The 25,855-nt window shown below is 35.0% G+C and overlaps 2 protein-coding genes across 3 annotated transcripts; both read right to left on the reverse strand.

The window, feature by feature from the left end:
- Positions 1–14,901: 14,901 nt before the first annotated feature.
- LOC106305063 (probable beta-1,3-galactosyltransferase 5) lies at positions 14,902–17,182 on the reverse strand. The gene is made up of 11 exons (XM_013741443.1): positions 17,091–17,182; positions 16,858–16,951; positions 16,674–16,732; positions 16,368–16,573; positions 16,221–16,284; positions 16,038–16,110; positions 15,844–15,964; positions 15,669–15,756; positions 15,445–15,570; positions 15,227–15,336; positions 14,902–15,062 (listed from the first exon to the last, which is right to left on the reverse strand). Exons 1-11 carry the CDS (start codon positions 17,180–17,182, stop codon positions 14,902–14,904), a joined length of 1,194 nt encoding a protein of 397 aa, XP_013596897.1.
- Positions 17,183–20,171: 2,989 nt separating this feature from the next.
- On the reverse strand, positions 20,172–21,946 carry LOC106303642 (COP9 signalosome complex subunit 7-like). 2 transcript variants are annotated; one of them, XR_001262515.1, is made up of 8 exons: positions 21,718–21,946; positions 21,498–21,573; positions 21,226–21,404; positions 21,096–21,140; positions 20,952–21,022; positions 20,711–20,849; positions 20,465–20,536; positions 20,172–20,355 (listed from the first exon to the last, which is right to left on the reverse strand). XR_001262515.1 is itself a non-coding variant. In XM_013739937.1 (8 exons), exons 1-8 carry the CDS (start codon positions 21,874–21,876, stop codon positions 20,331–20,333), a joined length of 783 nt encoding a protein of 260 aa, XP_013595391.1. In that variant the 5' UTR covers positions 21,877–21,946; the 3' UTR covers positions 20,172–20,330. The 2 variants fall into 2 exon arrangements, 1 of the variants encoding a protein (XP_013595391.1); XM_013739937.1 differs by having other exon boundaries at positions 20,465–20,553.
- Between the last annotated feature and the right edge of the window lie 3,909 nt (positions 21,947–25,855).

Raw genomic sequence — 25,855 nt, forward strand, 5'->3', positions numbered from 1 at the left:
TCAAGGCTATGAACGTTGATGTTGATGCTGTGACGTTTACTGAACCTTGAGGCTTAGAGCTAAAGCCTCCCTTCTTTCTCTCAGGACAATCACGCTTCCAGTGACTATCACTACCACAAACCCAGCATGCCTTTGATCTTGAGTCCTTTGACTTTGATCTCGATCCCCGGTTGCTGCTATAACTGCGGTTGGAGCCAGACTTCGATCTTTCAGTCCTCCTGTCTGTTCTTCCTCGGTTCTCAACATATAAACCTTCTCCATTTTCTTTTGTTCTTGAGAATAGTCTCTTCTGATTCAGCTCCACCTCCTTTGCGTAAGCTGATGTGGTTACTTCTTGAAGTGTTATGGTATCTTTCCCCATTCCGTACTTCAGAGTGTAGACTAAGGCTTCATACTGCGGCGGTAATCCTGAGAGCACCTGGATTGCCTGGTCTTCGTCGGAGATGTTTATGTTGAGACTGGCCAGATCAGTTATCAGCTTTAAGAACATATCCAAGTTCTCCTCGATGGTTTTAGATTCTTCCATCTTGTAACTTGCGAACATCTGCTTGAGGTATATGCGATTTGGCAAAGACTTTCTTTGATAATCCCTCTCCAGTTCTTACCACATGCCTAGAGCCGTCTTCTGATGCATGATCTTAGGAAGAATCGTGTCAGAAAGGCAGGTTCCAAGCAGACTCCTAATGCGAAGATCTTTCTCAGCTCTCTTCGGATCAATCTTGACCTCTTGAGCTTCATCTCCATCCTTCAACGGCGGCTGCGCTGAACCTTCTTCTTGTAACACCGATAACAGCCCCAGGATCTCCAACTGTCCCAGCATCTTGTACTTCCACATTCCAAAATCCCCTTTTCCGTCGAATCGTTCCATCTCAAACTTCCCTAGTGTTGGCTCCATAGCTTTTATCGCAGTACCTTTTCACCTGCAGATAAACAGATACAAGAAACAAAGCCACTGTAGATTATGCGTATACCGGGAAGATCAAATCAAATCTTTGAGATTCTCAGATTTACGACTTTATAACAGAATTTTAAAGAAGTGAAAATACTAGATCGATAAGATTCCCTGAGATCTCATCGAGTCTTTGATGATCCTAGCTGTAATCGTATGCAGGACCTTGGTCTTCACTAAGTCCGTGAATCCTCTTGAGTCTTGACGCCTTCTTCCTCCGCGATCTTGAACCGTGCCTCGTGGTTCTCCACCGATATCGATAGATCGGAGTCGCCGATCTCCTTAGCCTAAGATCTGATACCAATTGTAGAAGATACTCTCTCGATATCAACCGATCGCACTCTCTCTCTCTCTCTCTCGTTATCTCTCGTGTGTTTGAAAGAGAAAGTAAAGGAAAGTATAAAAGCAATGACACAAGGTTATAGAGTTCCTCTTAACCCTGGGTACTTCTCTCTTCAGGATCACCTTCGTGGAATTCACTAGATCTCTTGGATTCTGTTACAGAAGAGGATTACAAGATTATTTCTTAATCTTAGTTGACGACATACTTATAAGAGTGAAAGCTCAGCTGACTTAGCTGAATTCTCATGGGCCACTGCTCATATCTCATCAGGCCCACTCTAACTCTTCTGTCCAAGATTGGGCTTCTCCAACTTAGCCAAATTCCTCTTAAGCTATAGAACCAATCTTCACAGTTGTGTTGAGAGCATCATCGTAAATAAAGATACAATCATGACACAATTGCTTATATTTTTCATCAGTCCAGCTGCCATACTTGTTTATTTATTTATTTATTATGATTTTGCTATCAGAGATGATTTTGTGAGGATGTGTGAGTTAAGCTTACTTGATTTATATAGTAAAAATAGCTATATACATATTTAGACGTTGTTTTTTTAAAATCGTTTGTCCTTGATTTGTTTCTTGTCTTATTATTAGCATTTTAAACAAATTCTCGTTTTGAATCAACAATTTCATTAATTAGTATTGAAAACTGTGGCTTACACTTAATTTAATTTCCATTTTTATTGTTTGGAAGTCACGTGTTGTTTTATAAATATATACATGGATTTGTATATATTAACATTGTTCTCAAATACACTGTTCTCAAATAAAAACATCAGTGTGTAAGTGTAACTCAAATGAAAGGGCTGTCTAGGAAGATTGAATTAAGGAATGTTATAGAATACCTTAACATCCGTGAAAACTTAATCCGAAGGCTGTTGCTTTGATTTTGATTTTGTCACTACAAGAAGGTTTCATGGTGGACTACAAGAGTTTACATGTTTAAAAGAAGTAGTCGGAAAAGCATCTTGTGTTCCATTGGCTTCAATAAGTTATCTGATCACATCGTTGAGACGGTTACATATGTAGGATGCACGGTGTCTTGTGTGTAACTCACTTAGAGCTTCATGTTCGTTCTTGCTACTTGCACCTGAGGGCTGAGGCAGTATCATTCAATGTGCAGTTTATTCTATATGACATTGATAGAGTTTCGAAAGCTCGCACTGGAGTCAGATTGGTAGTTCATGAGACAGAGACTTCTTGAAAAAAGATTGATCGCAAGTTTTGCAGAAACCATAAAGAAGAGAAGCATGAAAACAAGGCAAGTGTGAGACAGATTCTGAGTCTCAAGGAGACTGATCGAACTCTTAGGCCAGAGGATAAAACTTTCAAGGCAACGTGTGGGATCCAAAATTAATCTGATGGAGCTGAAACTTTGCGACGATCTTCAGTATGCTACTGTCTTGCAATTCAACGGTTGGTTTGTGGTGTGTTTGAGCTTATTCAAATTTCTATGGCCAATTCTCATTTGAATTTGATAGATGCAAGATTCAGTATGAGAGGAGGAAGAAGAGGCATGAAAGAGTAGACTGAAGTTCTTTACGGTTAAGGATGCTGACGTGGCCGTAAAGTGAAGAAAAGAAGACTTAGAATAATAAGGAGTACAAATACCACTTAATAAGGAGTACAAATACCACTTATATTCATTCATTTGGGTTTATCGAGTAATTACATCAATGTATCTTAGCATATGAGCTGAGAGCTACTCAGGTGATAGAGTAGTTGAGGATTCAGGTGATAGAATCCTCCATTGTTGTAATTCTTTAGTTGATTCATTAATATATCGAGTACTTTCAGTAGATACGATCTTTGATCTTATCAATTGGTGCAGTGAAACTGTATCGAGCTACGCGACGGTGGCAATCAGAGTTTTGGTGACAATCCGAGCTACGGTGGTTACGATTGGAGGTGTGAGAATCGATCTAGAGCACCGCGTGACGATTTCTTTACGCGATTGCGATTTGTCAGTTACGAATCGATTGCCGAACGATGTCGAAAGCGAAGAGAGTAGAAACGAGCTCGAGCCCGGCGTCGGAAGATGAATTGAGGCGAATGATATGGATTTGGAGTTTCTTCGAGGAGGTTATGTGCGTCTAAACCACGCACTGAAGGAATCTGATGCGAAACATGAGAGCCTCGGTCACGAGCTGAAGACGATTAGGCAGATCTTGGAGAGACTAACACCTCAAGGAGATCCATGCAAGAGACCAGTCTACGAATCCTCTCGTCATCAGGTACATTCTCCAAACCTGGAACGTGATCGGGAAGAACATTCGCTAGCTTATCGGTCTGGGAATTTGAATCTAGCTACTAGGGATTCGATGTTACAGAAGATACCTATGCCAACGTTCTCTGGGAAACAACCGTATGCGTGGATTACAGATGTAGAGAGATGGTTCAGTGTGGGAAAATGTGATGAAGATGAGAAGTTAGAACTGGTGGGATTGAGTTTGGATGGCAGAGTAAAGAAAGGGTTTGTTGAGAGCTTAAGTGAAATGGTTTTCAGATCTGGAACGAGTTAAGAAGAAGCTATTGTTACGCTTTACTGAGTCAATTGAAGAGGAACCATCAAGTCGTCTGATAGCAATCAAACAAACTGGATCAGTAGCAGATTATATATCAGAATTTGAGGAGTTATCAGAGCTAGTTTTGGGGTTGAGTGATGAGTTTCTGATAAAAATCTTCTATAACGGTTTGAATCAAGAAATGAAGGAGGTTATTAGGATGAAGGAACCGAAAAGATTGGAGAATCATATTGCTGCGGTGTTAAAGATGGAGACGAGTGCTTTATGTCGAGTGATCAGTGGGGGAACAAAGTCTGAGACAGAGGGGCGTCGACAGTTTCAGTCTAATCCGTTAAGGTCTTCTTCGTCATACAACTCTCAACATCACTACGCGGAGGCTGATACCAGACTTAATAATTCAAATCCGGTAACACATAAGAAAGACAACCTTCCTAGCAAACCAAATTCAGAAGCCAGACCGCGCTTGAAGCATTCAAATGAAGAACTTGACAGAATGCGGAAGGAGTTTATATGTTTTAAATGTAGAGCTCACGGGTGGACAAGAGCTCACAAATGTCCTAATAAGGAGTTGAGAATCTTGACAGTAATCAATGGCATTGAAATGGAAGTATTGGATGAAGAGGAGGAGTCAGATGACGAAGAAACAATAGTTTACAAGCCAATCCAAGAATTGCGAACATTGTCACTTAACTCCTTCTTGGGAAAACATTCACCGAAGACAACAAGATTGTATGGGAGGATCCAACAGTCCAATGTGATCGTGCTATTGGACAGTGGTGCATCACATAACTTCATCACACCAGAAACGGTGGAGAGGCTCAAGTTGAAATTTTGTGCTGATAAGAGCCTAGACATTGTGCTTGGGAATGGGGTAACAGTGCAAGGCTTTGGCGTTTCCGAGTCCCTTCCTTTTCAATTGGAAAATGTCGAATTTGTATCCGATTTTATAGCTTTGGAATTGGGAATGGTTGATGTTATTCTAGGAATTCAGTGGCTAGAGACTTTTCGAAAATGTGAAGTGGATTGGAAGAAGCAAGAGCTGTCCTTTGTGTACAACGATAACAAAGTGACATTGCTCGGAGACCCGACCCTACATTCTTCCAAACTCTCACTAAAGCCACTGTCTCCTATCTCGGCGGTTGGTAAAAAAAAGAAGAGAAGTGTTTTTATCATCAATCAATGAGGTAACATCTGATATTCCAGCTATTCCGAGAAAGCTACTTCACCTTCTGGAAGAATTTGATCAGGTCTTTGCATTACCAACGGGCCTACCGCCCTTTAGGGGTTATGATCATTCCATTTGCTTAAAACCAGGGGTGACTACTATCTCTGTTCGTCCCTACCGTTACCCGCACGCAACAAAAATGGTAATGGAGAAAATGGTAGGAGAAATGCTAGAAGCAGGGATAATCAGAGTTAGTACGAGTCCTTTTTCAAGCCCAGTCCTGCTGGTAAAGAAAAAGGAAGGCTCTTGGAGATTTTGTGTTGACTATAGAGCCCTCAATAAAGTCACAATACCGGATAAATTCCCAATTCCGGTTATTGACCAGCTTCTAGATGAACCCTATGGAGCTACTGTATTTTCGAAGATAGACTTACGATCAGGCTATCATCAGATCCGAATAAAAGAATCAGACGTGGAAAAGACAGCCTTCAGAACTGTAGAAGGTCACTACGAGTTTCTAGTAATGTCTTTTGGGCTTACTAATGCACCAGCAACTTTCCAAGCTCTTATGAATGCAATCTTCAAGCCTTACTTACGAAAGTTCATTTTGGTCTTCTTTGACGATGTATTGATATACAGTCAAAACGTGGAAGAACATGAGAAACATGTAAGCATTGCGTTGAAGATCTTGGTGGACAACAAACTGTTGGCAAACAAAAAGAAGCATGCATTCGGTCTATCTCACGTCGAGTATTTGGGTCACATAATTTCGAAAGAAGGAGTGGCTACAGATTCATCTAAAACAAAGAGTATGAAGGAGTGGCCTACTCCTAAGTCAATGAAGCAGTTAAGAGGCTTTCTTGGTCTCACTGGTTACTATAGAAACTATGTCAAGGGATATGGCACTATTGCAAGGCCTCTAACTGCATTACTAAAAAAAGATGGATTTGTTTGGTCTCAAGAAGCTCAAAGTTCGTTTGAAAAGTTGAAGAAATGATCTCAGCGCCGGTTTTGGCCTTACCAAACTTTGAAAAGCAGTTTATCATCGAGTCTGATGCCTCAGGGTTTGGAGTGGGTGCGGTACTGATGCAAGATCATCGTTCTATTGCATTTTTCAGCCATGGCTTAACGGCAAGAGTGAGGTTAAAACCAGCTTACGAAAGAGAGTTGATGGCAGTGGTTCTCGCAGTGCGGAAATGGAAACACTATTTATTGGGAAGGACATTTGTGGTACATACGGATCAACGCAGCTGGAAGTACTTGTTGGAACATAAAGAGGTCAACATCGAGTATCAAAAATGGCTCACAAAGCTGTTGGATTATGATTTTGATATCATATCATATACAAACCAGGGTGTGATAACAAGGTGGCTGATGGGTTATCTCGCATTGAAAATGAGGAAATCGTGGCGAATACATTGACACTCTTGGCTATTACGGTTCCTTCGGTCATTCAACCACAAGAGCTCTACAAGGAGATAGCAGAAGATCGAGATTTGAAGCAGTTGTATGAGCTAGTGAGACAGGGGAAACTCGCTAATCCGCATTATACAATCAAACGTGATGAGTTGTGCTACAAGAACATACTGGTGATACCTCGACAATCTACATCAATTCCACTGATCTTGTTTGAATGTCACGATGGGAAACTTGGTGGTCAACTGGGAGTTCTTAAAACAGTGAAGCAGATTCAGACAATGTTTCATTAGGAAGGGTTGTTTAAGACAATACAGAAATATGTTTCAGAATGTACTATCTGTCAGACGCACAAGTACTCTACTTTGTCACCGGCCGGCCTCTTACAACCACTCCCAATTCCGGAACGCGTTTGGGAAGACATATCGATGGATTTTGTGGAAGGACTTCCTACTTCACAAGGTATTAATGTGATAATGGTTGTGGTCGACAGGCTCAGCAAATATGGGCATTTTATTGGTCTAAGACACCCGTTTACAGCGGTGGAAGTGGCTGGAAGGTTTATGTCTGAGGTAGTGAAGCATCATGGATCTCCAACTTCAATTGTATCTGACCGCGATCGTATATTTTTGAGCAACTTTTGAAAGGATTTATTTCGTTTGGTGGGTACAAAGTTGAAGTACAATACTGCATTTCACCCTCAAACAAATGGTCAAACAGAAGTTCTCAATAGGTGCTTGGAAACATTTCTTCGCTACTTTGCCTCAGGCCATCCGAAAACGTGGTTTAAATTTCTTTCATGGGCAGAGCTTTGGTATAACACCTCGTTCCATACCTCCCTGAAAAATACTCCTTTCAAAGTGGTCTATGGCAGTGAGCCTCCACCTCTGGTGCGTTTTGAAGAAAGGTCCACTCAGAACTATGATTTGGAGACAGCTTTAAGGGAGAAGGATACAATGTTGGTTCAAATCAAACTGCATCTTTCACGTGCTCATGCAATAATGAAGTCACAGGCTGATAAGCATCGTAGAGATGTGCAATTTACGGTTGGAGAGAAGGTGTATTTGAAGTTAAAGCCATTCAGGCAGAATACCGTCGTCCGATGCTACTGCCAGAAGCTTGCTGCTAAGTTCTTTGGGCCATATGTGATTGTTGAGAAGATTGGCAAAGTTGCTTACCGCTTGAAATTACCTGATTCATCTAAGATTCATCTTGTTTTTCATATTTCACAATTGAAAGCAACATTGGAGAAGGATCAGGTGCTACAGGTGGTGCCACCAGCGTGTACGGATCTTGAGAACTTAGTAATGGACCGGAGGCTGTGCTTGCATCTCGAGTGAAGGAGGATGGTAATGTGGAGTTGTTAGTGCGCTGGAAGCATTTGTTGGAGCATGATAACTCATGGATGTTACTCGATGACTTTGTGAATCATTTTCCGGAATTCAAGCTTGAGGACAAGCTAGCTCTCAATGGGTGGGGGGGGGAGTATTGATAGATGCAAGATTCAGTATGAGAGGAGGAAGAAGAGGCATGAAAGAGTAGACTGAAGTTCTTTACGGTTAAGGATGCTGACGTGGCCGTAAAGTGAAGAAAAGAAGACTTAGAATAATAAAGAGTATATATACCACTTGTATTCATTCATTTGGGTTTATCGAGTAATTACATCAATGTATCTTAGCATACGAGCTGAGAGCTACTCAGGTGATAGAGTAGTTGAGGATTCAGGTGATAGAATCCTCCATCGTTGTAATTCTTGAGTTGATTCTTCAATATATCGAGTACTTTCAGTAGATACGATCTTTGATCTTATCAGAATATTCAGATCCTTTTGGGTTTCTAAGATTGAGGATTTATGAAGAGTGCATAAATCACATTTTCTAGCAAAAGGTTGAAGAGGAGAACAGTGAAGAGTTAACTCATCATGAGGTTGACTTAAGGCGAGAGTTCATATCAACATAAGCTTGGAGAGGTTTGGCTTGGATCTGATGACAAGGCCTGAACGTCAAATGCTGTAAAACGGATGATCTACAAATGGAGTAACTGTTGTTAGAATTTTCAGATGATCTGTAGAAGTCAAAGATTCAAAATTTGCCATTCGGTATGAGTTGCAGGTTTCTTAATTCTGAAAGAAGTGAGGCTTCCGGTAGATTTAATTCAGCAGAAGCTAGGCACGAGTACAAATATGTCCAGAAATCACTAGAATCAGAGACTTGAGCAAGCTGTTTTACAACAGAGTCGGCTGATAACAATAAGAAAGTGACTGCAATAGTGATTCATGTGGTTTCTTGAAAAAGAAATGACAGAGATTAAAGCAGTCATCATGTATCTGTACTGTTCAACAAATACGACATGCTCTGAATTGCTACTACATCAAAAAGAGGATGTTCTGTGTGTACCACAGACTCTGATTTTGTACTATTGGCGACAGCTGATTCTAAGTGATTGTCATCTAAACTTCATGATGGATACAATTGTTCAGCCTGGGCTTGTGATGATTTCAGGTGAAAGAAATTCATGTGCAGCAGAGATAATTGTTTTTTAGATATGAATTCAAGCAGGGGAGGATGAATGCCATTCATTTTCTTGAATGTCATTATAAAAAAAAAAAGCGAGGTTGTGTAAAGTGTTCTGGTGTGATCGGATACATATTTGGTAAGCGTTCAGCATTGATTGTGTTCCCGGACTGCTGAGACAAGGCGTATTTGATAATGAGATTGTGTTCTCGGACTGCTGAGACAAGGCGTATTTGATAATGAGCTATGAATCTAGAGAATTCTTTTAGTTGTTTCAGTGGTGAGATATTTGAAACACAATCATTTGGTAATCACGTTTGGTTTCAAGCTGAATATTTTGACCAAAAGGAGAACGATGCAGAGCAAGATTAACCTTTGGGAAGAAATGAGAAAACTGTTTAGAAGTTATAATTGAGAAGTTTGAACTCATGAGTTTTTTGCTGCAACTGGTATACGTCAGAGATGAAAGAGGAACCCAGAATTTGGATGCTACGGCTTTGCGTTTTGAGTTAGTAGTTATATCTGCAATGGTTATGTTGAGCTAAGCTACAAGTGATTTGTGGTTTTTATATGAGTGTGCACTCAAGAAGGGGGAGAATGAGAGACAATGATTCAATAATGCAGGGAGCGCTGCTGCTATGAGATTGTTGCTAGAAGAGTTTGAATTGACACACTCAAATAAAAAGGGGGAGTATGAAGAACATAGAATGTTATGTCTTACACAAGAATACTAAAGTGTGATCTGATCGATGAGAATGGCACGAGGATTTACGGACATACAAAGTTGTGTTGTATGTGCAGAGTGATGATGTGGCGTTGAGCCTTACTAATAAGAATGATTCACGTGGGCTTCAAACATTATAAGAAGAGCTATGTGGATTTGTTTCTAAGAAAAAACCTAACTAAGATTAGTGGGTTTGAGGAGCTTAGAGTTTACTCGGTTGGAGTATAAAGAGAACAAGACGGTGACAAGGAACGGTTACGCATCTAGGGTTCTATTGAAAATATACATGGATGTGTGTGAGGTCATCCTACCACACAGTTGAGCTGTTGATAGTTTTGTTATACAGAACTATACTTGTAGATAAGTCAATGAGTAGTAGTTTCTCTTCATTATAAATCAAGTTGAGAGTGGTCGGCACGGGTGTGTGCTGGTACCATAGAGCAACGTTGTTTGTGTTCTTATCAAGTAAATGAGTTCTGGACGTGGTTCTGGGGATGTAGGAAATGAACCCGTTTAACAAATTCTATGTGCTCTTTACTTTATGCTCATACAATCTCTCATACAAACTTGTACTCAATCACATCGCACTCTCGAATATTTAGGTTTAGCCATATATCCTGTTTTTACACCAAACATCTTGGTGGAAGGAGAGGAGCAGAGTAAAAAAGCAAAGAAAAAGAGGAATGAAGGAGAAGTGCCTCTGGCGCCGTCCAACCAGACGCTAGAGTTAAAACTATAAAAATGAGATTTTTTCTTTTGAAAAAGAGATAAGTGTTTAAGCTTTACTTGAATAAAATAAAAAAGTTGTGTTTTATTAAAGTTCTTACTAAATATCTACCGCCTCTAGTTTTATACTCCCTCTGTTCTGAAATGTAAGATATTTAGAATAATTTTTAGGTTCCAATATATAAGATGTTCTCATTTTTCTAGGTAACTTTAAGTTTATCAAAAACCTGTGTAGCCAATCAAATTTACTAGTTATATTTTGTAATTGGCTTAGTAGTTTTTAATTTATAATTTTAATGATACTTTCTAGGTAAAAAGTCATTTTCTTAATAAGTGTGTACTACCCAAAACATCTTACATTTCAGAACAGATAGAGTACTATTTATTGGTACAACTAATTAAAAACTAGTATGGTTTGGAGAAAACATATAAAGAAAAAGACTCAGTAATAAGCAAGAAATGTCGACGCATCATCCAAATACCAGTGATTGGTCTTTTAAGTAAACCTCGAGACTCATGACACAAATTCCCAATACATTATTTAAGAAGTGATTTTTCATATGTCATCACCACACTGATTTTGAGAAAATATAATGACAAGACATACTAACAATGATGACATGGTTTGAAACTAATTGTGGCATTACTATTTATATTCAATGTTGATTTATAGTTTTGGCAAGTTTTTTAAAATATGGTAATAACTAATAGTTCATAGATCTATATAACAATAAATAATAGAGAAATATCCTACGATTGCACTAAAAAAGTTGTTGTCACAAATATAGACTCTAAGGATCAAAATAACCAAAATGTTTCATCAAATAGGTATATACACTTCTTTTTTTTTGAACACACCCATATCATATATTAAAACTTGCAGCCCAACTAAGAATAGTTGGTGGTAGCCAAATACAATGCTGATTTAGCTAATGAATCAGCTAGGGAGTTTAAGTTTCTGGAAACATAAGAAAACACAATACAATCAAAAGAAAAGGATAGATGCTCGATGTCCCGGGAGATTCCGTAGAGATCCTTCGGGTGAGTCTTCAAGTTGATAAGAGCAACAAGTGCTTGACAATCTGTTTTAATCCAGATTCTTGTAAAACCGGCTTCGAGGGCGTTGAGTAGAGCCGACCTGATAGATAGTGCCTCAGCTACTAGGGCTGAAGATGTATTCTCAAATGTCGCCGTACCCTGGTGCAGTTGGTCGTTCTGTTGGGAGATGAAGATCCAGCCACATCCTGCTCTGGATGAGGTAGCGTGCCAAGCTGCATCAGTCAAACAGAGTATGCTTGCGGGGTTTATGGGTTGGATCGGAACGTGGGTTAGTGAGGTTCAAGGCTGTGTGATGGACGCTTGAGCTTGGTGCCATTCTTTTTCACTTCGTATGGCCTTAGTAAGAATCTCCACAGGCGTCAAAAATCTGTTCTCGAAGATATAGAGGTTCCTTGCTGTCCAAATTCCCCAAACGATCCATGGGAAAATGTCTCCGACCAGTCCCCACGGTGGTAGCATAATGCTTGAGCCCGACGCCAAAAAAGCTTCGCTAAAGGAGTCACAGTTCGCTGGTTTGAAGTTCGAGGTCCACATTGTGTTACTCCATATCTGTCTCGTGTGGTAGCAATGGAGGAAGATGTTTTCTGATGTTTCTATTTCTCCGCAATACCTGCATGCCACATTAGCCATAAGACCGCGCTTTGCAAGGTTCTCCCCTAGAACCAAGGCACCTTGGACTACTTTCCATAAGAATAGCTGTAGTTTTGGTGAAGTCTTGCGATTCCATATTGCCTTAAAGGTCCGCTGGTTTTCTATTGGTGCCTCTGTTTCCACTGCTGTTGCTGCGTAATAGCCAGACTTGGCTGAGTACGTTCCTGATTTGGAAGCCAACCACATGTAGGAATCTGTCACCCTTGTGACACTCGGTTTGATGCGTAAAATCTCCGGGAAGTGTTGGGGAAGGATGCTCATTATCTTTGATATGTTCCATTCCGTAGTTCCTCTGCAAAGCAGATCCGCGATGCAAAGATCTTGGTGTTGCTCTTTCATAGGACCAACTGGTCTCAACAGTTCGTCCATGCTTAGCCAAGGGTCTTTCCACACCCGTGTAGTTTCTCCATCTCCAATGGCTATGCTCAGATTGGTTACAAGCAGATCTCTCCCCACCAGGATCCCTCTCCATCCATGTGAGGCAGCTTTCGGTGTATCCACTTGTAGGAAGGGAGCTTTACTACAATATTTGCCTCGTAATACTCTCGACAATAAGCACTTCGGCTTCGTGATGATCCTCCAGGCCTGCTTCGCTAGAAGAGCCTTGTTGAAGGCTTGGATGTCTCTGATTCCTAACCCTTCCAACGCCTTTGGGGCTGTAAGTCTATCCCAAGCTACCCAACACATTTTTTTCTTTTCCGGAGACGAGTCCCACCAGAATCTCGTAAGAGCAGACTGAATTTGAGTACACAAGCTCACTGGTAGTAGGAAACAAGTCATTGCAAAGGACGGCATTGCTGTGAGTACCGCCTTTAACATGACTAGTTTACCCGCACTCGAGAGGTGTTTCGATGCCCAACTAGCGCCCTTTAGCCTGATCCGGTCCATTATACTTGTGAAAAGATCTTTCTTTCGTCGACCAAAATGTTTCGGGAGTCTCAGGTAAATATACACCTATACCCTTAATGTTAACTAATCCAAACCTTAGGGTTTAGAATTAAGGAGTGAGGCTTTGGAATTAAGTTTTAAAATTTTATAAAATAAAAAATAAATACTAAAAATTTGAAAATAAAAGTTTGAAAAATAGTTTCAAAAAGTATTTCAAATTACAAAAAGAATTATAAAAAATTATAAAAAAGTTCGAATTTGAAAACATATAATCTGAAACTAATTTTTTATTTATTTATTTGTATTTATATATCTATGGTATTAAGGTATTTTTACCTATTAAATAAAACATTTTGGTCATTTTCCTCTTTAGGGTATATTTTGTGATAAAACTTGAAATGGTCAATTTAGGAGAATTGCCCCAAAAATTTATTTTATTATTTATTTATTTATTTTATTTATTTATTTTATTTATTTATTTGTATTTATATATCTAGGATATTAAGGTCTTTTTAACTATTAAATGAAACATTTTGGTCATTTTCCTCCTTATGGTCTATTTTTGTGATAAAAACTTGAAAATTGTCTATTTAGGAGAATTGCCCTAAATAATTTAATTCTATTTTATAGTTATATAATTTTTGTTATTAAAACAATTCTTCAAAATTTATGCAGTTTGTTTTTTAAAAAATTGTAAATTTCTAATTCCAATACCATTAGTTTCTTTTTAATATCCACAAACTTTAGATACAACAAAATTTTCTCTTAATTTTATTGAATTTAATTTAATATATTTTAACCAAAAAGATAAAAATCTTTCCAAGACTATAATTTTAAATGCATATAATATATATTATTAAATATAAATATTTTTTTTAAAAAATATTTTATATTAAATTTTACTTATAATTAAATTAAAATTAAATATTGTAAATAAAGAGTAAAATATAAAATATAAAATTAACAAAATTTTATTTTAAGTATAATTTAAATTTTAAAAAATTTTATTTCTGCACATGATGCAGGAAAACACATAGTTAGTATAAATGTGAATGGGCATATTGCTCTCCTATCTGATTTTTGCATTGTTTTGTTGCTGTGTGGGTGATCACTAATTGACGGAATGAATCATGATTTTGTTAACTAAGATTTTAGCACAAGTTCCTTAAAAATGAGCTTTAAAGTTGAGAGGCAAAACCCACAACAGAAGCTCTGACAACACTTGACAATATTGTATTCTTAGTAAAATTTTAGTATTTTTATTAACTTTCAGTAGTACTTTGAATAAATATAACATATGATTAAATGTCTTTTTTCAAATAATGATCTTGGACAGTATAGACGAAAATAAGGAAAACAAAATCTTTGACATAAACCAGAGCATCTCTTTGTTGAGACCTAAAGAGTAGAAACTCAGGGCTCATTTGAGCCATAAGTATCTATGGAAAATACTTCTAAACTATAACAATTTTCTTTTGAACAACTAAACTATCACAATTAAGAATAGGTTTTTCATATCGGGAAAACTATATAATAAGCAATTCCACGCAGTGGCGGAGGCAAGGCTTTAGGGAGGGGGGTTCAGTTGACACCCCTATGAAATTTCATTACAAAAACAATTTACATGTATTGTCTATTAAATAACTAGTTAAATGTTATCAAATCAGTGTATTAACCCCCGTAAAATATTTACTCAAAACTAACTTGACCTATGATTTAATTATAGTGACCCCCTTGAACTTTGCTGCTGGCTCCGCCACCGATTCCACGCATTCAACTATAAAAGTCTCACTATTTCTCTTTCTTTTTATTTTTTTCCACGAACCAAAAAGAAATATTGAACGAAAAGGTATTGCTCAGATTATTCTCAAGTAAGCGGATTTGTATACCTTTTGGTTCTTTACAAAAACAAAATGTTCATCTCCTCTTATTACATTTTCTTATCTAAGAAAGTTATAATTTGCATCCCACACGGCTTTATCACCTTCTCCACACATCACATGAACGGTCCACATTCTATCGACAGATTTGCATATCCCACTGCACTTCCTGTCAAAAGACGCCACACACACTTCTCCAGCCTCTGCCTTCATTTCACAATCTTTGGAAAATGAGAAAGAAAAAGAGAGTAACCACATGAGATAAAACTCAAATCATTCTTTACCAACTTCTGAAGCATAGTAAATAATATATATAGTTTTACAACAAAAAAAAAAGAGTAAATGATATATATATATATATATATATATATAGTTATTTTTTTACCTCGATGTGTACCACAACAGAAATTACGATCATCGATATGCTCAACCTCAAGACCAATTAACCATGACCCGAGTGTCACATCTTCATTTGCATACTTGTGTAAAATTGGCCTGCAAAGTTAAACATCAAATGTTATATTTGCTTGGATAATAATCATTTCCTTGGGAGAACATATTTTTCGTCATTGATAAATCATGAACACTTAGTTAATTACTTACTGGTTGTTAGATATGTATGTGGCAAGATCCTTTGAGATGGCATAGATTTGTCCTGTAGCATGTCGAAAATATTCATTACCTTCCTCTCCAAATTTCCAAAACTCTGGTTCACGATACTTGGCCGTCCTAAACGTTATGATAAATACATAAAAATCTGCTTTAAAATCTAAATAGATGGCATCGAAAAAATTTAAGAGATAACAATAACACAATGAGATTTTTACTTTTGAGTAAGAACAGGTCCGGATTTCATACATCCAATGTAGACCATCGGCTTATGATGGTGCATACCTAATGTAGAAGCAAGCATACCTAACAAAGGCAAAGACGTGAGCAAAAAGATACTTAACAGTTTAATTCTATGAGAAGAGAAAGAAAAATAGAAGCAGAGTTTGATACCAAGATTGACATGAACATCATCATCAATCTTGACGTAAAACTCAGCATCCCACGTTCTAACTGCACTGGAGAAGAAGCTTTTTGTTTTCGCAGACAGATTATAATATCCTTCCACATGATCCTGCACAACAAAAAAAATATCACGAAAACAGTAAAATGATCCTAGAAAATATAAAGTGTTCAATTAATCTCACCAGCCTAAAGAAATCTTTGTATTGAGCATCTTCTGAATCAATTTCCTTATCCAATATACTATGTGGTGTCGGACTGCCAACAAAAATTTTTATACACACTCAAGTAATTAAGAATCTCAATCTCATAAAAATAAACAAAACCATTAGACTATATTGTATTCCATTACTATTCTATGAATTAACCTGTGTCCAATCATGAATTTGACGACAATTCCTTTATCTTTTTCCAATTTCTCAAGCTTTTCCCCTGTGATATATATAAAGATGACCAAGATTTAGAGACAATGAAGTATGAAAGGAACAATATTTGGAGGGACATCAAACAATAACCCTGAGGCATCCAAGTCTCTCTAAGAGATTCACGACGTTTTCTACTGCTAAATGCAGTGTTGATACCAATCACCATGAAAACTTTCTTCCTTTGGTTTCCTTTTGTCGAAGTATTTGTTGTTGAGACATCAACAATCGGTTGAGAGCTCTGTTTAACAGAGAGCTGCTTCTGAAGCATAGACACTGACTTATCCAATGATCTGTGGCTATAAGATAATATGATCATCAAAATACTATTGTATTCTCTAACATGCAAGTGTGTGATTAAACAAAAATTTATAATTCTATTTTTATTAGGACACTTACTCTATTGCTTTATGGGTTCTTAGAACGTTCTCAATTACATGTTTTTCTTGTGATTTTTTCTGCATTTGGTGAAAGTTAAAAAATAAAAAATACGAGCTTTTAAAAACCAAAATAACATTTAGAACAATTCGTATAATGAAGAGATTTAAGATTGACAATAAGAATAAGTTTTTTAAAAGAATACTTTCTCATGAGCATGCAATTTCGTAATTACGTTAACTTCCTGATCACGGCGGTGCTGTAAAATGAACTGGCTACCGGAATCCGACAAACGCAATCTGAAAAATACAGGATAAAACAAAAACTATTAAGACGAATATCAAAAGCAAGAAGACATGGTTTTTTAGTTTACCAAAAAAAAAAGAAGACATGGTTTTATAACGGTAAAGATTAATAAAAACTCAAAAACTAAGAAACCTGGAGGTGAAAATTGCACCGAGGAAAAAGCAGGAAATGCAGAGAAGTGAAACCCATGTCAGTGATAGTCTCTTTAACACGTTGGGCTTCATTGGTGTGAAGAGACAAGAAAATGTGACAGAAATGAGAGGATTATAATAAAACTTCTTATAACATTAACGGTAAGGCAAGTTAATAGACTCAGTAAAAATTGAAGTAACAAAAACTTATTTATTGCAACTTTGACTATTTAATTCAAACAATCTAATATGTTAAGTGATTTACCTCTAGTTATAATCAATAAGATGTTCAAAGAAATGAAAATTTGACCACCAATAAACAAAGAAAAATAAGTTAATAAAGTTAAATAGTCTGATGAATTATATATTATATGACTTGTTTAGACATAGAAATAAGATCATTGGTGAAAATAATCATTTATTGATTGATAGCTAATGTGAAATATTGGAAACTTACCAAAATAACCAAAATTAATACTGTCTATTCTATGAACTTGCAAACAAATAAATGTTTGATTTTTTTCCATTGTCAACCATAAATGTTTGATAAACAACTAGAATTCTGTGGTTGACCAGCTCTAGCCATGCAAAGCGGGAAATGTTTTAGTGCAAAAAATAAAAAAACACAAAGCAAGCGGTGGTAATCTAATAGTAATCTTTTGGTGTTTGGTGTTTCTATTCTCAGTCATGGATTTGATTTTAGTTAGGAACTAAATTATTATTACTTAGTCAGTTTGAGTTTGGGTTTCGGCCCAAATGGTTAACATGGTGGGTAACATATGATCGGTCTATCCATAACATTAGTCGGAAAGTATTCCAAACTCGGGTTAAACAGTGTGGTAGACAGTGCACTCTGTAACACTAAACGCTGACCGGATCAGCCGACAGAGTATATACAAAATATATGTATAACACAATTGTAGTTTGAAAAGCATTACGAGAAACATCTTTGTGTCATAACCTGAACGCTGGAATCTTAAGAGGCTGCAACGCGTTGTGGAATGTATTGGCAAAAGCTATTAGAACATGTTTATCGGTAGGTTTTTAACACAAGTTCTCAAAATAAAAAATAAATAAAATAATGAAAAGTTATGAAAGAGAAATGAAAAAGGTTCTAAAACAACTTTTAAAATACGGTTTCAAAACCTACTCACATATATGTCATTGGTTTTACTAGCAACTCTTATCAGTTCTAACCGATATTCATGTTCTTAGAACCTACAACAACCTATGGATGTTAGTGATAGCAATAAACAGTAACTACTTCAAGGAAATGAAAAAAGTTTGCTCAATCGGTCCCAGTATCCAGGGAACATAAGTCCAGCAGGCAGTTGATGAACAATCTAAAATATGATCTTGGATTGAATGATGTCTTTTTATCTTATGCGTCCTTCTGAATAGATCTTTCAGTAACAACCATGGTTTACAACCAGTAATCATTATCAGACCCACGCAATTTTCTCCACCATTAGTAATGTGAAAGTTTTATAGTATTTCCAATAAAGTAAAACGGTATCATGATGGAGTCTGAGCTTGCTGAGGAGATTGCACAGCTCCAGGATGGATTTCTTCTGAAATATACAGTGTGCAACATAGAGTTCTTAAGAGCATTACTTCATTTTTTTTCTTCAAAATAGAGTTTTAAATAAGAAATACTCTAATCTTTTATATATTAAAATACAAGTCACTCGACCAATAATATATTGCTACATAATTTACTAAATTTTTTTTTAAAAATAAAAGAAACAAAAATGTAGAAAGCTGACCGAACATGTCACTTTAAATATTTATGTGACAAGTCAATTTTTTTTTTTTTCTGGCCACTTCGCTTGCGGTGTTTTTTTTCATACCATGATCATCTTTACCAGCAATCTCTAGACAAACTACATATGTTCTATTATTTATATTTGTGAGGTTATTTTTATAACTGCATATTGTTACAAAAAAAACACATTTTTTCTCCTTTTCTAATCCACAAACCTGATGTGGACATGCAAGGCTTCTTCTCCAAGACTGATTTTTATTCATATCATTTTTAATTTTGTTTTTTCTTAATATCCTTAAATCTCACTCTTTTTTCTACTTTTATGATGGTCTTATTTATCAAACCTCATTCAGTCATGTGCAAAGTTTTCTTCAAAATATTACAGATTATACTTCTTTTCCAAAACAATAGTCTGAGATGGAGAAGGCAAGATGTATAAATCAAAGTTTTTCTTCAAAAAGTTTTTATTTTATTTTTGTTAGCTTCCATGCTTAAAGAAATTGTATCTCATAGCTAATATATAAGGATTGATTGAAGATTTTGAAAGAGCAGATAATCTAACACTACCCAACATAATTGGATTTACAGGCAAAATATTTTATTTTACTAACCTTTTTATCATAAAAATATAATATCAAACTTTTGTGACTTATGTTGGATGCTACCTAGATAGCAAATATATATTTTTGGTTTATTTACCAATTCAAAATTATGTATAATAAATAGAGAAATTAGAATCAAATTGTTTTTACATCGATTACAAGTTTATATATTTTTTAAACCAATACTATTTTAACAATAAATTAATCATTTTCGTTTCTGGACGAAGTACATGTAAAATACTAGTCCTATTCTATTTTTTCATTCTATAATATGGTAATATATATTTTGCTTGTCCATTATTCTATTTTTCACTCCAAAATTGAACAGAATTGAAAAAACCACCCTCATTAGAGAATTACTCTATTTTAAAAACAAATATATGAATTTTTTCATTGGAAATGCTCTGAACACAGCACCAAAATTAAAAGGCCTCCCAAGATTTTGACACCGTGGAAGCTATAAAAACTTAAAAGATCAAAATCACCAGAAGAATACGGAAAAAGAATGCAACAAAATCTCACATCATATAACCGCTCCTCTGTTCTGGATTCGATTCGCCTGACAGCTGGAGTTCCTATGCCACCTAGTTTTCCTCGGTATTATTTTGATAACTGAATTCTCGGTTCCAACATCGGTTTGATGAAAGGCAAACTTTTATGTACCCATCAATCCAACCAAGTTTTGCTTCTCTATTCATATCATTTTTGGGCTAAATAACCATTTAATTTGTTGTCGCATTGAGAAAAAAGAGGAGACGATATCATTATGAAAGTCGAAATAAAATGCTAACAAATAAAAAACTGCCACCAAAAGTAAATGATACATCCATCTAACACCATTGCAAATCCCTTTACTCTCTCTCTCTCTCTCTCTCTACCTTCTCACCGGATGCCTTCTCCTGCGATCCAAAGGTAGTGCGAGTGTTTTATCATCTTTTTATTCTAGTTTGTACCAGATCATCTAATACTTGTCTTGTATACCAGAGAAACAATTAATTGGCATGTTACCTCTTTGATCGCATTCCATCTTCTTTGTAGTTCATCACTCCACTTGGTTCCCCAAACATCTCATTATGCCCTCTGCTGCCAATATCCCCCTGCCAACAATGTAAGTAAGACTTCCCAATCAGACAGAAAAGCTAACCAGACTCCAACTTTATGTAAACCAGAGTCTAACTAAACCATAATTAGTTACATTATAAATTTAGTAGGGAATAGTGAAAGCCCTTAAGGCCACCAAAGCCTATCACTGACCTTCATAGACAGAGACTTCTTCAATTCTTCAACTCCTTCTTCTGCTTCCTTACGATGCTTCTTGTCCATCTCACTCATATTGTCAGCCCATTTAATCTTGTCTTGAATTGAAACGAGAAGATTTTCTGATGTGTTCAACCTACACATAAATAGAAATGATAAGTCATATAATTTCTAACATCATTGTGTGTGTCCTTATAAATAGAAACCCTGGCAACCAAGGGAAGAAGAGAGGAAGTACCAGTCTGACAAGGTGTGTAACATATTCCCAAGTTGTCCAGGCCTTAGATCCCTACCAGCTGCAAAAGGAACCTGCAAGATATATGACACTCAAGAGGCATCCAAACAAAAAAAAAAAAGCAAACCTCGAAGATAGACAACACACCTCGAAGCATCGTTTCAACTGATCCAGTTTTCCTCTAACTATACCCTGGAAGATTGTATAGCAAAGTCAGTATCACTATCATGCTTGTGAACTGGAAAAAGAAGAGATGTTTGCTTATTAGAGCACTCACCGCGTACATACAGTCATTGATAAGAAAGTCCTCGAGTTCACGAACATTGGTGACATCTAACTCGACCATCAGTGTATCATAAGGCAGCACCTTGTTTGACTCGGCAAGGGTAAGCACAGTGAGCTGTTTAAGCTTCAGAATCTGGTCAGGAGACAGCTGAGGGATACGGCTAGCGTTACCTAAGGGTATCCGTTGATAAAACAAAAAAAAAAAGTAAGAAAGTGTGGCACTGGCACAGATGTATTGAAAACATTCTAAAGGTTGGTTACTACATTTGTAGTCACCCCAGGTGCCATGTGCAAACAACCGTAGAACATCCAGGTACACCGAATCTGAGGTTCCTTCAAGCTGCAATGCAACATTAGGATTGGTTTTGATTACTTTCTAACACAACGAATAGAGAAGCACCAAATCGGAATAAACAAACAAACACATATTCTTGAAGCAAGCATTAGAAACCCTAGATCGTCAATTATTAGGTCACAGTCAAACCTGGGAAACATTGGGGAGAGCCAAAATCTCGGAAAAGGCGAAAAGCGAAGGATGCGATGTGGCATCGATGATGATAGGCACGAGGGACTCGCCGTTGCAGGTAGATGCTCGGCGAACGAGCTGATCGATGATCTCCGCCTGCTTCTGCTCCATATCCATCGCTCTCGCACCACGGTTATTCGACTTCCTGTGCTAGGGTTTTGGACACCACTAATATGCTCCGATAGATCGAGAATCGAACACAACCTCTGCTCCGATTCTTATATAACAATTTGAAAAAAAGTTAATTTTCCTTTCCAACTTACTGGGCCTAGGCCCAAAACTAATATCATCTCTTAGAAACATTACAAACAATCCACGTTTCATTATTTCTTAGAAAATATGTTGGTCCAATTAAATATATATTATATTTTTCATTAAATTAATCATAAAACTAATTAAAGTATACAGTTATTATTTTATTTTCTTTCCTTAAATAAAAACTCCAGAATTGTCAAATATGACTAATATATATATATGACAACTAATAATTCTAATAATAAAGATTTGATAACAATTTATATTTCATCCATCGTTTTTGTTTCATTTTATATAATTAAAATAAATTAAACAATCAAATTAACTATATAATTAAAATATAGTTTTTTCGTATATGTTTTTCTTGAATTTTAAAAAACGACAAAATTACTAAAACTGTTAAAATTATTATGTTAAAAATTAATGATCAATGGTTTAACATCCCCTATATATTAATAGAGGAACATTTAAAAAATTTAGAATATGTAGTTTGTACTAATTAAAAAGTGTCATGCTGAGTTGTCACGTAATTGGAATGTTAATTTGTTTACGTGATGGCTTGAAAATCGATCGAGAATTTTGTTAGTCCAAAATTAAATTGTTAGGGAATGTTATATTATATAGTATGTACATTATGAACCATTCATTTAACAAATTGAAATTTATTATATATTATTTCTTTAAATAAAACCTACGGAATTATCTAATGTGATTATGATATATATAGCAATTAATGATTTTAAATAATGAAGATTTGCTAATAATCTGTATATTTTCTATCATTTTTGTTTAATTCTTTATTATTAAAATAAATTACACAATTACATTAATCATATATTAAAATTTTAGATTTTTTTGTATATGTTGAATTTTTCAAAACGAGTATAAATTACTAAAACTGTTAAAAGTCTCACATAAACTTTTGTGATCAATGTTTAAATTTTTTTCTATAATAAGATGCAAAGATAATAAAATCATAGAAATAAATAATTTTATTTTAATAGGTGTTTATGTTAATATATATATATATATATACTTCATATAGTTTAAATTTAATTATATATCATATACAATAGATAAGATTGATTGTTTTGATTTATTTATCCTAAAATGATTGCGAATAAACAAGAATGATCATTTGATTTATATGTGCAAGCCAATTTATTAAATAATAGTAACTGATTTCTTAGTTATTTAATATATTATTATTTTATTATTTCATAATATGCAGAAAAATATAAAATAAGTAATAAATATAAAATATTTATTCTGCACAAGGCGCAGATCTTAACCTAAGTATGTATCTGTTAAATAATTTTGAATCTTAAACATTTTCTACATTTTAGGCCAAAATAAAAGAAAAAAATGAGAATAAACTAAAATATCAATATTTATATTGAGCAATCACCAAAATGACACAAAAAAGAGAAAAATATCGAAGATAAATAGGATTGGCACGTGAACGTAAACTTCTCATAACCATAATTAACTTTTAAATTGCTAAATCATGATACAAAACCGAGCTGACATAGTTTCATTGTAACCAAATAGTAGGCATGAGGTTTTTCGGCATAAACGTTAGATTTTTATGAGATAAATAATTTTTTTACCTAAAATAGTTTTTAAAGTGGGATTATTTCATTAGTAAACAAATTATGTAATTAACAAAAACGTGTTATACAATTTTTTTAAGGACCAAAAATATTAATTCGGTCAATAATATAAATTTTATTTTTCATACGATAATTTTTCAATTTTATTTTTTAGCCTTTAAATTTTAAGGGCCAAAATTTTTTATATAAATTTATGTTGCGCATGTCTTATCCTACTATGATATTAAAAGCTTTTAATATCGGATGGTCCGGGGCCGACGCACACAGACTACGCCGCAAGTTAAGGGGTAGAAAGGATTTTTTTTATATATACAACTAGTATTATGGCCCATGCAAAAAAAAATAATGTCTAATGGTATTTCAATTTGAATGGAAAATGAACAAAAACATTTGGATGACTGAATCAAATTTTGATTTCGTTTTGACCCTTTCCAAATTATAGCAAAGAAAAACTAAAAAAAAAAAGCGGTGAATATACAAAGAAACTTAGATATGAAAAACTGCTTGAACGGATTAGTATTAGAGATTAGATGGATTAACCTTTAATTTAGAGATAGAACAGCCATACGTGAGAACCTGAGAATAATCTATTGATGGATACTCATTCTAAAACTTTTATGCTTTGTCTGTACATTTTGGAAGAAAAACAATTGATATAAATATATTAATCAATATTCAAAAGAATAGAGTAATAAAGAAAGCAATACAGTGTTAATAAAAAATGTAATAAACAATACTTACATTAGGGATGATTGGTTGAACAGTAGACGTAGAAATGTAGATGTAGGATTTAGGCTGTAGTTTTTATTGTTGTAGCTTTATATTTTTTTGGTGTAAAAAAATACTATAGTTTCTAAAGCATTTTAAGAGTTGCTTTAATAAAAAAAAAATAAAACATGAACCAAAAAAAAAATATAGATGTTGTAGGAAGGCTTTAACTTTATAATTAAATCTACATCATGATTGGTTAGGATTAATTATTTAAAAATAAATAAAGCTAAAGTCTTAAGTTAAAGCCCAACCAATGATCAGCATTAACTTTGATGTCTCTATATAGTTATCACTATCATCTATAGAAAAAACCCAGAAAATATAAGACATTTTTATTGTTTCTGCGCAATATAAAAACTAACGTGTTTTTGTTTGTTGTTTCTAAAAGTAAAAATTGGTGGTTATTTATTTAGTTAGAAAGTGGGAAATGAAAACTGTTATGGGAGTAGTGGAAATAATATTTAGTTATACTAATTCTTTTTAAACAACTGCTTTTAAAATAAATAAAAAACTGAAAAAAAAAAATTAAATGACACATGTCATTATTCACAGAATTGTTAATTGACTTCTGGTTTATTGTATAAAAGATAAAGCAAGGGTAGAAAGATTTTTTGGCTATTTAATTAAACTTATTTTGGTAATTTTTCTCTTTGAAGATTTTTTGGAAAAAAAACCTTAAAAATAGTCTATTTGAGAAAATTTTCTATCAAAATATTTTATACATATAATTAAAATTTGATAAATGCAATTTCAGATCATAATCATTGACAAATAATAATTATTAAGTTAGACGATGGAGAAAATAATATATAATGCTATCAATGTAGATTTTTTAAAATTATATAATATACAAGGAATTATATATAATGATATAATAAATTATTTATGTAATATTAACCACTCTAACTTTTAACGTGAGAGATCGAGTGCGAAAAAACCACATCACAAATAATATCATAATAATTAGGTGTTTCGTCCGCGCATGCGGGTATAACTATTTTATAATTATTTATTAATATGTACAGTACTTATTAAAAGACTATAATATGTTTTCATTTGAAAATTTTCACGTATTCTAAAAAACTTTTAAAATTTTTTTGTACAATATATTTATTGTAAATAAATCTTAGAAATTGATATCACTCAAATTACCCTAGAGAGTGAAATACTCTCTCAAATAAGAGGTTCAGATGCAGTACTTAGGGATCGAATCCAAAAGGACTCTAGGATTACTCAACAGATCTAAGGGATTAGAAATAAAGATAGCTAATAGGTTTATTTGTTTAAAAACAGTAAATGATGAGTCGAACAAGGCAATTGTTCGGCAGTTTAAGTTGAAGTTGTTTTAAGGATGGGAAAACAGCTAGACTTAGGCAAATTCTCATGTATGAAAAGCATGCAACTTAGTTTAGACTAAAGGGTTTGACGGTTTTTGAACTCAAACAATGGTAAAACTA

The sequence above is a fragment of the Brassica oleracea genome, chromosome C7 (genome assembly GCF_000695525.1).
Source record: "Brassica oleracea var. oleracea cultivar TO1000 chromosome C7, BOL, whole genome shotgun sequence".
Classification (NCBI taxonomy): Eukaryota; Viridiplantae; Streptophyta; class Magnoliopsida; order Brassicales; family Brassicaceae; genus Brassica; species Brassica oleracea.